The 15,724-nt window shown below is 38.1% G+C and overlaps 1 protein-coding gene across 1 annotated transcript in view; it reads left to right on the top strand.

Moving 5' to 3' along the window:
* Window positions 1-3,527, top strand: part of FAXC (failed axon connections homolog, metaxin like GST domain containing) — a 67,301-nt gene extending 63,774 nt beyond the window's left edge. The window contains exon 6 of the mRNA XM_072642915.1: window positions 2,158-3,527. Within this exon, the coding sequence (XP_072499016.1) occupies window positions 2,158-2,447 (290 nt within the window). The 3' untranslated portion in view covers window positions 2,448-3,527. The remainder of the gene's footprint in view (window positions 1-2,157) is intronic.
* The last annotated feature ends 12,197 nt before the right edge of the window (window positions 3,528-15,724 follow it).

Raw genomic sequence — 15,724 nt, 5'->3', positions numbered from 1 at the left:
CATAGATGCTCTGTAATCCAACCCATTCACTTTATCAATGAGGAAATTGAGTCCCAGGGAGATTAACTGACTTTGCCCAAGGTCATTCAGGCAGTAAATATCATAAATTGCTTTCATTTACATTATTATGCTCCTTGTATATGTGGGAGTATATAATTCCTTTTTTCCTGCTTTTTGCTCTATATTCCTTTATACAAATCTTCTCATGTTTTTCTGAATTCCTTATATTTTCCATTTCCTATAGTGCAATAATTTTCCATTTTATAGTTGTTTCCCATAATGATGTCATTTCTTAATCAATGGGTACTCCCTTAATTTCCAGTTTTTTGCTACCACAAAAATGGCTGCTATGCACATTTTGACATAGATGAGACTTTTCTGTCATTGACTTCCTTGGGTGTACTTGCCTAGGAATGGAACAACTAAGAAAAAAGGGGAAAAATAATTTAGTGCCTCTTTGATTACAAATTGCTTTCTAGAATGTTGAATCAGTTCATAGCTAGGTGACACGTTGGTTAAGAGCGCTCGACTTGGGGTCAGGAAGACCTCAGTTTAAAATCCCACCTCATAGACTTCCTGGTTGTTTGATCCTGGACAAGTCACTTAGCCTTTCTCAGCCTCAGTTTCCATACTTGTAAGAAAGGGGATAATAATAGCACTTCTCTCCTGGGGTTGTTGTGAGGATCAAATGATAGGACATGTACAATGCTCTACACACCTTAAAGCAGTGTGGAAATGCTTGATTTCATTATTATCACCGTCATTTTCATCATCTTCATCACCATCATTATTTGTTATTTTTTACAGTTCTCTCCAAGAATTCATCATGATTATTGCTTTCCCATGACCTGCCTATAACATCGACTGCTTCTGGTTTTTTTATCCTCTTTTTCATTATGATGAGTTTGAAGAGAAATCTCAGAGTTGCTTTAATTTCAGTTTCTCTTATTATTCATAAATTGGAGCACTTTAGAAAATACAGTTTATTACCTGCATTTCTCCTGAAAACTATTTATTCCTAAACCTTGATTGCTTATCTCTTGAATATCTGTTTTTTTTTTCCCATGGCACAAAGTTAGAATTAGTTTCCTTTGACTCATATTTTTAAAAGAGCAGATTGAGGGAATGAAGATATTGATTCTGGTGATTCAATAACCATCTGTAATTGGGTGTGGTTGTTTCAGAAAATTCACTGTTGGTCATATATCTATAAAGTCAATATTTGTGGATTATTTTTGCCCACACTTTTAATTTAGAAAGGTATTTTCCTACCTAATAGCATGTTTCTGGGCTTTCTTTGGATGATTCTCTGTTTATATTTCCTGAGAACTTAACTTTAATATTTTTCATGGTTATGTGATCTCCTCCATGTCAGGAGTCCCTCTAGTGGTTGAGATCATGAACCATTCATGCATTATACTTTGAGATGCTTGTTTAAAGCATTCCATGAATCCTCACAGAGAACATGCTCAGATAGGAACCCAAGCAAGATATATTTTATTTACCCCTCACCCCAGTCATAAAATGTATTAGAAAGTCACACAGATAGGCATTTATCTGCTGCTTTGAATCATCTGTTCTACATTTTAGGATCATAGATGGGGTCATAGGGCCTCAGAGATCATATAGTCCAGCCTTCTCATTGTACAGGTGAGAAAACTGAGGTGCAGAGAGGTTGTGACTTGCCCAACTTCACACAGGTGTAGTGAACATTAGAAGCAGGATTGGAACCTAGACTTTCTGGCTCCAGATCCAGGGTTTTTCCCCAATATACTTTCCTGCCCCTGATCATTTCTTCCCTGTGAGGCTTGCTTGTGGACACACAGTTGATATACTTCAGAGGCATAATGTGAACCCAGGTCTTCATAATTCTAAGATTGGACTTCTATTTGGTATACCATGTTACTGATATATCTATCTATCTCTGTCTGTCTGTCTGTCTGTCTGTCTGTCTGTGTCTATCTGTCCATCTGTTTGTGTGTCTGTCTCTATTTTATCTTTAATTCATTCCATCCATATTTTTCTTTATATGGATTATGACCAGTATTTGAAAATGTCTACCTATTAAAAGGTCTGTTAACTCCAATATCCTCAGGAGCATTAGGGACAGGAAGGTTGATGACTGTGAGAATTAACCTTTGTCTTATTCAATTTCAGGAGAACTAATTAACCTTGCCATGTATTGTGAAAGAATAAGGAGGAAATTCTGGCCAGAGTGGCACCATGATGATGACAATACCATCTACGAGTCGGAGGAAAGCAGTGAAGGCAGCAAGAGCCAGACCCCGCTGCCGGATTTCAGCTTTTATTCAAGGACAGAAACCTTTGATGATGAAGGTGCAGAGAACAGTATATCCCGGACGCCTGACACAGACTTCACTGGACACTCCCTTTTTGATTCTGATGTGGACATGGATGACTATACAGACCATGAACAATGCAAATGATGCCCAAATATATTGGCCCTCCTTTCTCAGAGCTGTCACCTCTTGGGGTCAGTCCAGTGTTCCCAGGTAGACCACCACACCCTCCAGGGAGGGAGAGCTCCCGGTCTGTGGTCCATCCAGTTCTCCCACGTCAACTGGACTAGGTCAGCCTTATTTCTTTTTGTAACAAAAGACCAAGACAACAATGACAGAACCCACAAGTAGCTGAAAACAGAGCTGTTCAGATGGCTCCATTTAAAACACAAACAGCCAACAAAGTCAGCATGGTTCCTGAAATCCTTTTTTTGTTTTCATGAGAAAACTAGTATCTCAGTCAATCTGGGTGGTGCCCTGGGTGCAGGGAGAACAGAGAGATGAGCCTATAGGAAAGTAAACATGATGAGCTTCTTTGAAGAAGAGGCCAAGGGCTTAGCTGTAAGAGGAGGCCTTGAAATTCCTATACCTGCTTATATTGGAAGTGGTTGTAAGATGTCAAAATGGAAGAGTGTATGGTTTTTTGATTTTTTTTCCCCTGGTGATTGCTTGTCCTGTGTGTATGTGAATTACATGTTCCTAGAGGCAGCATAAATCAAATCAAATGTTTATTGAGCTCCTACTATGTGCAAAGCACTGTGCTAGGTGCTAATCAGGAATATGCTTCTTCTAAGCTCTGCCAGTCACTCGCTGTGTGACCTTGGACAAGTCACTTAACTTTTGTGTGCCTCAGTCTCCCCTGCTTGTAAGATGGGGATTATAATAATTTCCACCTACCTACCTCACAGGGATGTTGTGAGGATTCATGAGATGATATACAATAAGGCGCTTTGAACCTTTGGGATGAAAGGCGCTACATAGACATAAAATATCATTTATCTTCGTGATTCGTATGTGTGAGACACTGAGGGAGGGAAAGGAATTTTAGTTCATCAACTGTCCAGGCAGTCAGGGGCACCATCCTAGTAGATGAAGTGTATATACAGGTGGGGGCTCTTGTGGCTCCATCTACCATCATTCCTTTTCTTGACTTTGCTTGAAATCTTTCTTTGAAAGAATGCTGTAAACCACAGGATAGCTGAAAACATTCTGGTATTTTTCTGTGTCCCTGAAGAGTAATGTTCTTTTTCTTGTCTGTTCTCCTCTGGGCTCAATAATCTTGTCTCCCCCACCCCCAGGGCATTAGATTGCCATTTTTTTATTTAGAGGTAGTATGGCACAGAAAGACCATATGTCTAAGGGAGATGACGGAAGCAACATTTTATAGATTTGAGTATGCAGGAGCTTGCCTACTAAGAAAGCATTCCATAAAAAAACAAAAGAAGACACCAAATCTAAGACTTTGTGGGAGATACTGAAAAGTTGCAGTAGGACGGGAGCCAATTTATTCGTATTGGAGCATCTAAGGCACAACAATGATAGATAGGTGCTACATGGTTCTACAGATGTGACTTTTCTGCTATTTTAGCCTATAACCCAAAGAGAGAGGGCAGCTGCTGAGGCTAATCTAGTGTTCTTAATGATTTGTTCTCCCCATAGACTCTATCTGAAATGCTGGACTTTGTTGAAATTTTTAAAAAGGTATCCTCTCTTCTGCTAATGATGGTTTTTGTTGATTCATGGGAACATGGGTTTGAGAATCTTTGAATAACAGTCGGGAGAGACCTTAAAGGTCATTGAATCACCTCAAGTTACTGGTTCAGATAGTTTAGCTAGAGGTTTGGATGAATCGTCTCAAGAGATCTAGTCCATCAGGCAGTACCTTCAATTGCAAATTAATCAATCGTTCTCCTTCTTTGGGTTCGTGCAAGGGATAAGGATTCTACAAGGCAATGATTCTTTTGGGATTTGGGGGCCACTAGAGAGGCAGTGTCTTGTATCATGAGACCCAAATGGTGATTGCAGACCAACTTCTTTCCTGAAGTTTACATCTCAAATATAGTATTGCAAGAAAATCCCTAGGAAACTACCGTTGAATCATAAAAGGGAAATAGGAAAGAGCATTTGTATCTCCATAGGCAACTATTTTAGTGCCTTTGTAGGGCACATATAGCTAAAGTCATGAAAACAGAAATAGGAATGTGCTAGATCAGGGAGGTTTATTCCATAGGTAATTGCCTCCAGGAATTATTGAAAAAGATTGTAGGGTAACATCTGATCAAGACTATTCATGTCTGACAAAACTTTTTTGGTGTTTACCGAGCAAATGTATGAAGTGCAATTGGAGCCTGGGGTACCACTGATTTCACCAACCCTATTTTGAATCTCTCTTTGGAAGTTTATTTGAGGGTACTGTTCTCCCATCAACCTTCAGAAAAGGCATAAAATGCTGCTGGGGCAGGCTGGTCATGGATAAACTTGACTGAAATATGGATAAACTGTTGACAAGGAAAGATGAACTTAGTGAATATATAGGTGATGATGTGAGGGTGGGGTTGGGAATCTTCTTTAGTCTTTGAGATGGTCATAAAATTGTCTGAAAGTTTGCTTACGATATGAGGAAGACAGTGTGGTTCATTGGGAAGGGAAAAGAATTTGAGTCCGAGGATCTGGCTAGCCTGCCACATATTGCAGCGTGACGTTGGGCAAGTCACTCAAGCAATTCAGTTTGTTCTGGTGTAAAATTAAGGTTTGGACTGACTTTTAAGGTCCCTTTGTGGTCTAAATCAATGAGTCTGTGAATAGTGCCACATGTGTATATGTATATACATGTGTGTTTCATGTATGTAGTGCTAAACATGCACTTACATACACACCTATGTACTGTGAACATCTCTTTAACCTGATGTATATTAAAATGGAAACCCAGCTTCCAAAGGGTAGATGGAAAACAAATTTAATTCAGATTATTTGCTCAGGTTACCTTACATAGGTACTTGGATCAGAATTTCTGTTTGGGAACATCAGCGATTGTTCATGTCTCTGTAGACAGTTGTTCATGCAGATGGAAATCTGACTTTGACTTCTGACTCAGATAACCATATATTACTTCTGCAAAATGAATTCTAAAGCAAAACAAATATTCACAAAGTATCTGTAACTTGAAGCAGTCTTGCATACTTTTTCAGAACTTCATTTTTTTTTTTAATTTCTGGGTTTGGAATTTCGTTGTCTTTCCTGAAAAAGTGATATTTTCAAGGATGACCTGGAATTTGGGAGGCTGATAAGAGGGACTGTTTTTAAATACTTGGATCATTTGTGTACATTTGGAGGACTTTTCCCATAGATCTCTTTTGGAAGGTCAGAAGACCCTTGAACCTACATTCTATTCACTTACCCTGGCAAAAAACAATGACAATCAAAAATGAACCCCAATCAACCTGGTAGAGGGGAGGGTATAATGAATTTGGAGTCAGAAGACATGAGTTCAAAGGGTACTTCTATAAGTAGTAAGTAATTACTTGTGTAACCTTGGGCAAGTCACTTAACTTTTGTGGACTTCAATTTCCTCTTCTGTAAATGAGGGGAGTTGGACAAGACGGCTTCTGAGATCTCTTCTGCCTCTAAATCTCTAATTTTGTGATCATCTTATTAAAATTAAAGAGCAGGACAGTATTTGTTTTAATGAGACACCGATGAAAGGGCATCATTCCTTTATGCAGAAATTAATCCAGTCAATAAGCAATTATTAAGAATCTACCATGTGCCATGCACATGCTACGTACTGAACATTTAAAGTAAAAAATGAAGCAGTACCTTCTCTCAAGGACTTTATGTTCTCTCAGAAGAGATAAGGTGCACACATTTAAGGACAAGCAGAATAAAGCAAGATAAATTGAAAGTAGTCAGAGTAATAAGGGCACTAGTAGTTTGAAGGATCCGGAAGGACTCAGGAGAAGTGCTTAAGCTGAGAGTAGAAAGGCGTAAGGGATTCTGAGGTGGAAGAGAGAACATTCCAGAGTGGAGGGAACAGCCAGGATAATGGCACGGAGATGGGAGCTGGGGGTGCTGTCTGTGTATAAGCAGCAGCAAGAAAGCCATTTTGGCTGCTTCGTAGAGTGTGGAAATGGGAGTCATTTATAAAGATTTTGGAAAGGTAGGTTGAGACCAAGTGGTGAATGAGTTTAAAAAGCCAAACAAATGAGTTTCTCTTTTATCCTAGGCATAATAATTGTCATATATTAACAAAGAAATGTAACGTTACCATTTTGTAAACCCTGACTGAGCTAACTTTGTGGACCACTGGGCACATTTGTAAGCCAGACTTGAGCAGTTGGGAGTTTATTAGTTATACCTCTCACATATTGTATTTTAGGATATCTGCACAAATGCAGAGTAGGTGGAATTTAAAGACAAAAATATGTCAAGGTTTTTAGTTTGACAAGTTGAAAGGAAGCATAAAATCAGCCTCTTAGAATGGCAAAGAATGTTAGAGATCAGCTAATTGAGGTCCTTTGTTTTAAAGACCCTGTTAAAGTTATATCTTTTTCTGGTGCATCTGACTATCTCCTCCCCTGCCCCCTTTCTATTCATTATAGTGGGTTTTAGCAGGAAATAAGATGGCAAAGGGGAACCTGGAAGGAATGTGCAAACCATCCCAAAGATCAAAGGAGCATCATTTACAAATTGTGTCATATATTAGCTAAAATTCACCATACCTGCACCTATTTCATAATTCTATAAATGATTAATTCAGAGGCCTAAAGATGTGAGGAATTTCCCCAAGATCACACAGCTAGAAAGTATCAGGTTATGGACTGTAACTGAAGTCTTTTGACATCTAGTCTAATTTTTTTCTAGTAGACTACACTTATCTTGCTCCCCCAAACCCCAAATCACTTTCTCCTGATTTTCCTGTTTACTTTAATGACATCAACATTCTTCTGGTTTCCCAACCTCTACCTCAGTTCCTATATTGAATCAGCTGTGAAGTCCTGGTAGTCTTTCTTCAGTGTCCCTCAGTTATATTCTTGTAATTCCTATCAAAAGGGCAGCTAGGTGCAGTGGATAGAGTGCTGAACCTGGAATCAGGAAGACCTGAATTCAAATCCAGCTTCAGATACTTCCTAACTGTGTGACTCTGGGCAAGTCACTTAATGCTGCTTCCCTCAGTTTCCTCATCTGTAAAATGAACTGGAGAAGATGGCAGACCACTCTAGTATCTTTGTCCAGAAAACCTAACAATGGATCATGAAGAGTTGGACATGACTGAAATGCCTGGACAGCAGTTCTCACCAAAGTTCAGGCCCTGATAGGCCGTCTCACATCCAGACTTTTCTGCTAATCTCTCTCTGGCTCTAGTCTCTTTTCCTACTCCAGTCCTTCCCGATTAATCTTCCAAAAATCACTTCTTTGATCATGTCATTCCCTTGGGCAAAGACCTTTACCATATAGAAGCCATAGATATTCAAAACCTTGACTTAATTTTTAAGCCCAGTACTAATCTGACCCCAAATAAGCTTTCCAAGTGCTTCCTAATCCATCACTCCTCCTCTACATGAGCCTTTTCTCCCCCTAGCCACACTGTCCTACCCACTGTTTTCTGAACCCACTTTGCATTTTCCAACCTCTGTATCTTTGATCACACCACTTACCCTGCCAGATCATCTTCATCTCTTTCTTCTTATATAAATCATAACCATCCTTTAAGGCCCAGTACCAGATTCTTCTCTACCACGAAGCCACCTCTGACCACTTCAGTTTATCAGTGATCCCTTGAATTTATAGCATGTATTATCATGGTACAGTGGAAAGAACACTTATGTAAGAAAGTCATTTAAGGCTAGACATGGAACTCAAATTTTAGCACTAAATTGTGCCACTTACATTCATCATGCATTCTTTCCCCCCATAATGCAGGAAGGAGAAAAATATTGGAAAAGAATTAAGCAAAATGAAACCCAACAGGAATGCAAAGTTGTGTGTGTGTTGGGGGGTAGGGAGAGGACTGTCCTAAAAGATAATAGAGGGAAAATAGAGGGGTTTTGAATTTCAGATTTAAAGGACAGGTTTAATATTTTAGTAAAGAAGCTTATTTTGAATTTGAACTTTTTAAAAATTCGTGGTTTGAAAAACCCCACATATACAGATAGTATAGTGAAAGGCTGTGTGGATTAGCCCTAGAGTTAGAAGACCTAGATTCAGATTTCAGCTGTTTCCTATTACCTGGATGACTTCAGGCAAGCCACTTCACTCTGCCCCTGTTTCTTTCTCTGAAAAATGAGGGGGTTGGATCCAGTCCTTCAAGTTCTTGATCCTGTGATCCACCTGATCATCAAGTAGGTGATTAATAAATATTTATCAAGTACCTGCCATGTGTGAGGAAGGGCCCTAGGTGGCGCAGTTGATAGAGCTCCAGGCCTAAAGTCAGGAAGATTTGAGTTCAGATCTGGTCTCAGAGATGTACTAGCTATGTGACTCTGTGTAAGTCACAACTGTCTTTGCCTCAGTTTCTTCATCTGCAAAATTAGCTAGAGAAGGAAATAGCAATCTACTCTAGTATTTTTGCCAAGAAAACTACATCATGCCAAGGGCTAGAGATATGAAGACAAAAGTGAAACAGTCCCTGCTCTCAATGAACATATATTCCAGAGGTGGAGACAACACGTCTTTATGTAAGTACATACAGAATATAGTTTTGGAGAGAGAGCATTAGCACCTGGGGAGATTAATAAGGGTTTCATGTAGAAGTGGTCATTGAGTTGAATTCTTGAGGGAAATCAGAATCTAAGAGGTCGAGGTGAGGAAGGAATGCATTCCAGGGATGAGGAGCCAAAATAGCTGAACCGTAGAGTGTACGTGGGGGTGTAACGTAGAAAGACCCTGGATGGTTATGGAGAATAATTAGATTCAAAGAGCTCATTTTTTTTTCAAGTTAGACTCAGTATCAGATGAATGCTTTTATGAATGCAAGTTTTCTAGCTGGTAGACAGCTCAAACTGTGGTGTGTATGTGTGTGTGTGTGTGTGTTTCCTTTACATTCCTACAAAGGAATCTACTCTTTTTTGGTTTCCTAGCTTTCCCAGATCTTACTTCATGGCTCTGTTGGGAAGTTTCTTGGCTCAGGAATCCAGGCAGGTGTCAGTTATGAAGACTGTCTTGAGGAGTGATTCCAGCATATCCCAGGACTGGGGCTAGGAATGTGGCCTCCTCAGGAATTCTGGCACCCCAGTGTTTCTGGCCCATAGGAAGCTGGGACTAAATCTAGGAACTAGAGCAAAGCCTTCCCTGGAGTTCTGCCAAATAAAAGGAATTGCCCTAAAAAAGACATCCCAAGGATTGCCCTTGTTCTTTTCCTCTTCTCAAATTTCTTGATAAACCAAAGCAACACTTTCTTTTTTAAAAAATAGATTTTTATTGACATCTTTTGTTTTTACATGACCTATATTTTCCCATACAACCTCTTCCCTCTCTTCAAGAATCATCTTTTGTAATAGAGATTTTTTTTAAAAAGAAAAAATGTTCAGCAGAACCAATCAACATGTAAAAAAAAATCTGATTATATATAGAATTCCTCACTTGCCAACCCTCACCTTTGCAAAGGATTTTTTGGGGGATATCTTTTTATAATTTTTATTTGGGGCCAAGCTTGTTCTTTATAATTTTAAAAGCTTAATTTTCTTTTTTTGGGCCAATTTCTGTTTAATTGATATGTTTTGCTTTTATGTTACATACATTTACAGATTACCCCCACTTTGCGAGAGTTCTCTTGTAACAAAGTAAAGCCAGTAAAGTTAATAATAGAACAACCTCATAGGAAAGTGCATGCAATTTTTCACATTACCTCTCTAATTAAAAAAAATTTAACAAATCTATTTTCTCTTTCTCCCACTCCTTACCCCATCGCAAAAAAAGAAAAAGAAAAAAAATTCTTCTAACATATGCATCATCAAGCAAAACAAATTCTCCAAATGACTGTGTTCAAAAATATATATGCATCTCATTCTTTACCTTAAATCCCTCACCTCTCTGTAATGGGTAGCATGTTGCGTCATTGAGTCTCAGGAGTCCAGAATGGTCCTTGAATCGATCAGTCTTACAGCTCTTCATATTCAATTGTTTTGTGGTTGTTATTGGTTCCATTTATGTTGTCGTTGTTATGCACGTTGTCTTCCTGGTTCTTCTCACTTCACTTTGTATTAAGTCATAGAAGCCGGGCCACGTTCCTCTATCTTCACAATAAAAGCTAACATCTTCAGTGTGAAAATAAACAACTATAACTGTACAATTCCAAGACAAGGTCCGTGAAACCACAAACAGTTGTCCAATACAATGAAAGAAATCTATTGGGTAGATAAAAGAACCAGCTGATTGAATCTGACATCTTTGTCTCAAATTTTGTTTTTGTTTTGTTAGTGTTGCTTGGACAATCCTTTCCTTGTGGTTCTTGGCTGCCTTCTTCTCTTGCTTTATGAAGTTTTGGAAAATAGCTGCTCTTTATAGCTTTGAATATAATAAGCCATTTGTTATCTAAAACAGTAAATAGATATTTATCACTATTAACTTCACAGTCATAAGCATTTATGCAGCATTTAGTTTTTTCTTCTTGTTGACAGACATTGATTTTTATCCAGCATGGTACATGGACAAAATAACTATCTTCGTTTGAAAGAAACAGTCATCTCTTTTGCTTGCTTTACAATTTCATGGTGACCAGCTTCTTTTTCCTCTTGTAGGCTCCAACACCTTGACATGCCATGTTAATTAATTGCTACTGAGCAGAATTATAGAGGAAATACAATACAATTACGTTTTTAGAGGGCCTTCCTTTGTTTGGATTTATTATTATTATTTAATTAGAGCTGCGTAGAATGAGGTACATCCCTTTCTGTTTGATTGGAGCTCTCCATGAGAAGTCACTTTTTCCTCATTAAAACAAGAACCATGGCCCCCTGGTTTCATGTTTACCTGTGACAAATTGCATCTGAAATGTTTTGCAGCAGTAGGCTAAACACAATTTTCAACTTTGCAAGGGATAAGGCTCCAGCAGTGGTGACAACTTCGTCTTATTTCTGTCAAAATGAGTTTACCTTGAGTAAGTAAGTACACCTTATGGAATCAGGTCTAGTGCACACGTAGGTTATTCCCAAAGAACTGCCCTGTGCAGGATGCCTGACAACTGGAATTTCTCTGATGGCTGGGATTTCTGGACGATGATGGTCAGAAAAATGATTGTCTGAGTCTTTTATTTGGTAGCATTGGAACATTAAGTGGAAGGAGTGGGAATAATTATGTTAAATCAATGTGAACTCCAGGGATGAAGAAACTGAGGTCTGTGTTTCATATCAGGTAACTCCCACTCATGTTTTCTTGGGATTTTGTTTCTCTCAAGCAAATGAAAACCTGCAGGTTGGGAAGTTGAAAATGAATGTACTTAATATGTAGAGTTATTGCTAATATGTATATAAATGACTAATGCAGGGGTTCATTAAAGTAATTATTCTTCATTTTTTACTAGTTAAGAAACCAGGGATATCCTGAGAGGTACATATATTCATGTATATACACACATAACTGTATAGAAATAGTCACATATATATGTACACACAGATATACACATACACATGTATATGGCCTACCCCACTTGTGTCTTGGATCTATTTATCCTAGACCTCTAGAACACTGACCCCAGTCTTTTGGGCAGTTATAATTCTTTATCACTGGATTTTGAGATAACCACCTACCCCTTTAAAAATGCTACATTGCATACATCTTTTAAAAATCCAATTCAGCAATTTTTGTTTTGAGAATTTTGCAGCACACTTTGAGAGATAATTGAAGACATCCTCAAGTATGTGAGGTCAGGTGGTACATTGGAAAGAGTGCTGGATCTCGAGTCAGAGGCCCTTGGTTTGAGTATCAGCTCTGCTACTCACTACCTGGGTAACTCTGGGCCAGTCATAGCATCATAGATTTAGAGCTCAAAAGGGACTTGGAGGTCAATTAGACCAATTGTCTTTTTATATAGATAAAGAAATCGAGGCCCAGAGAAGTTAAATGACTTGATCAGGGTCAAATAGGTAGTAAGCAGTAAAGCTGGGATTTGAAACAGGTTCTCTGACTCTAGGATGAACACTTTCCCCAGTGTACCATATTCCCTGCTAGGACTCAGTGTTCTCATCTGTAAAATGGGGGAGCGATTTTGATTGGGCTGGCTCACCCATAAAGTCTCTTCCACCTCTAAATCTAAGATCCTATGGTCACTTGTTTAAGGCTAAAGAAACAAAGAAGATGCCTTTCTGGAATGTGAGGCAGTTAAGTAGTCAGTCAGCAACTGTTCAGTGGTCTGAGGGAATGGCAAAAATGGAAGATCCACCAATGGGACCTTGGTTGAAAGGAAACGTGGGATTTCTATATTGTGTTTTCCACTTAAAAATATATTTCTTTTTCTGAGAGGGGGATGATTTGAAGTAACTCTTCTGTGAATTCTTTTTCTTCTTCATTTTTTAGTACCAGATGGTTTAGAGCAGGGATTCTTAACCATTTTTGCGTGTGTCAAGGACTCCTTTGGCAAAATGGTGATGCCTATGGACCTTTTGTAATGAAAATGTTTTTAAATGAATAAAATAAAATACACAGGATTACAAAGAAAACCAATTATAGTGAAATATTTATGCAAATATATATTTCAAAAAATTCTCAGACCCCAGGTTAAGTATGTCTTCAACATTGTTGGAGATGTTTGTAATTTAATCCCCTGATCTGAACAAAACAGACACTAAATCAAGAGTGTATATGGAGACTGGATCCTCTAAAAATCTCAGCTGTCATCTTCTAGCCACCTCTCTTTAAGAAAACTTATTTTGGACTCCATAGATGATGAATGATGACTTCTAAGCTCCCTTGCCACTCTAAATCAACAATCCTGTGACATGCCTCATAAAGATATTGACTAGCATACATGTCTTCTGTTTTGTAATTCAGTATGTTCATATGTCCTTAAGTTGGACAGGTTTTTAGTTTTCAGAACATTTGAAAAGGAGCAGACACAATAATTTTGCAATTAGTTGGAATCCCTATTCCTGTGATGCCTGGAGTGTGATTTGGGCAGACAGCTGTACAATCTCTTTTTGTAAGAATCATGAAAGAACACTTTGCTAACCAAGGACTCTTAATTAGTGGAACTTGTGTCCCATTGTTTGTTCCTTGACCTAAACGAGATGAGTTATTTTAGCACTGTTATTACTACTAGTTTATAAAGCCATACCTAAACTTGTACACTTGATTGTAAAATAGATTTGAATTGTGCATTAGGTTGATCACTATGTATATAAATCTGTGGAAATCTGTATATTTGGTCTCAATGCTCCATGTATCTGATGTGTAAATGATCATTAATGGATATGATTGCTTGAGTTCTGTGTCTTTATTTCAAATGCGCCCAGCTCTTTAACTTCAACAACAAAATTTTATTGATGCATTTTGGTTTTCTGGAAAAAATTGCCCTCACAGAAACCTCCCTTCTAACACCCCACCCCCCGCCCTGAAAACCTCCAACAAAAACATCAAATACAGTGATCAAGTGTGACAGTGTATATAACATTGTACCCTAGGAGTCCTCAGCCTCTCTTAAGGAGAAAGGAAGGTTTCATTATGTATTTCCTGGAACCATTTCGGTTCTTCAGTTGCTCAGTTTGTCTTCCTTTTACTGATTTTTGTATGTCTATGGTCTTGATTGTACATATCATTTTTCTTAGATAGATGAAGTTTTTATTAAGTGCTTACTATGTTCTAGGCATGGTGTTCAGTGCTGTGTATATAAACCCTGAAAACAAGACTTCCAGTTCTGCTTATTTTACTTTGTACTAGTTGATATATGTCTTCCCATTGAAACATTTCTTAGCTATATAATATTCAGTTACATTCTTGTGCTCCCCTTTTTTTGCTGTGTAATAATATTCTATTACATCCATGTACCACATTTTTTTTTCAGCTATTCATTCCCAAATTGATGGACATCTATGCTGCCCCCAGTTCTTTGTTATTTCAAAAGAGCTACTATCAGTATTTTGGTATACATTATTTAACCTTTGTTTATTTATTTTACCTCCTTGGAGTATACACTCAGTAGTGGGATCACTGGAACAAAGAGTATAAATGTTAGTCACTTTTTTTGTTTAATTCCCAATTGATATCCTAGATCATGGGACCAACTCACAGTTCCAACAATAGTGTAATAGTGTGTCTTTCTTCCTATAGAACCTCCAGTATGAAGTATTCCTGTGTTTTTTCAACTTTGCCCATTTATAGGGTGAGAGGTAAAATCTGTTTTAAAAATTTGTATTTTTTTTGCTATTACTGATGTTCATGGGGTCATCTATAGTTTGTAAATCTTCATTTGGGAGCTATTTGCTCATATCTCTTGATCATTTACTGGGTAATGGGGAAATGTGCTTCTCTTTTGCAAATGCTTTAATTATACATGTAATGAGTTTCCACATCCAACATCCTCTTAATCCCATAGATGAATAGATCTTGTGTTGGTGGGATATTTATGTACTTGTAAGGTTCTTGATCTGATTAATGCAGGTATCAAATTAATGGACATTAACTCTGATAATTTTAAAAAGAAAATTTGCCTTGGAAAAGCACTGATTTCCTCCTCTCTTTCCTATGCTCCTCAGTTGCTTGCCTGACATTCCTTTAAGGATATTTTGGGGAATGACATCACTCATTGCTACCAATAGTCCTTGTCCTGTCCTTTTTTTTTTTCCCTTTTATTTGTGTCTTGTTTTCAATCGGGAAATTTAAATATATTCTATATGAGAACTTTCATCTGTAACTGTTAGTGGGCTTTAATACACTGGTTACCAATTCAGTTCAGTTCACTAAATGTTTATTAAATACCTATTACATACCAGGCTCTGTTCTAAGCAAAAGCGAAAGATAGTTATTACCCTCAAGGAGCTTACAATCTAGTGAGGGGAAATCAGGCAACCAAATATATACAAAGCAAACTGTGGATAGGACAAAAATGAAGTATAAGGGAGGAAAAGCACTGGAATTAATAAATGTTAGGCAATGCTTCCCGTAGAAGGTGAAATTTTATCTGGGACTGAAAGGAAGTCAGGGATGTCAGTAGTTGGAGCACAGGGAGAGCATTCCAGGCATGGCAGACCACCAGATAAAATGTCCAGAACCAAGAGATGGAACGGAACAGCCAGGAGGCCAGTGTCACTGGTTTGAAGAGTAGAGGTTGCAGAGTAGTGTGTAAGAAGACTAGAAAGCTAGATTATAAAGGGTTTCGAATGCCAAATAGAGTACTTTGTGTTTGGTCTTGGAGGTAATAGAGAGTAGAGTTTATTGAACTGGAGGGTAGGGAGAGACATAATCAAATCTTCTTTTTAGGAAACTTACTTTAGTGA

The sequence above is a fragment of the Notamacropus eugenii genome, chromosome 2, assembly GCF_028372415.1.
Source record: "Notamacropus eugenii isolate mMacEug1 chromosome 2, mMacEug1.pri_v2, whole genome shotgun sequence".
Classification (NCBI taxonomy): Eukaryota; Metazoa; Chordata; class Mammalia; order Diprotodontia; family Macropodidae; genus Notamacropus; species Notamacropus eugenii.
Note: the sequence above shows the minus strand (reverse complement) of the source record. Positions and strands in the feature narration are given on the sequence as shown.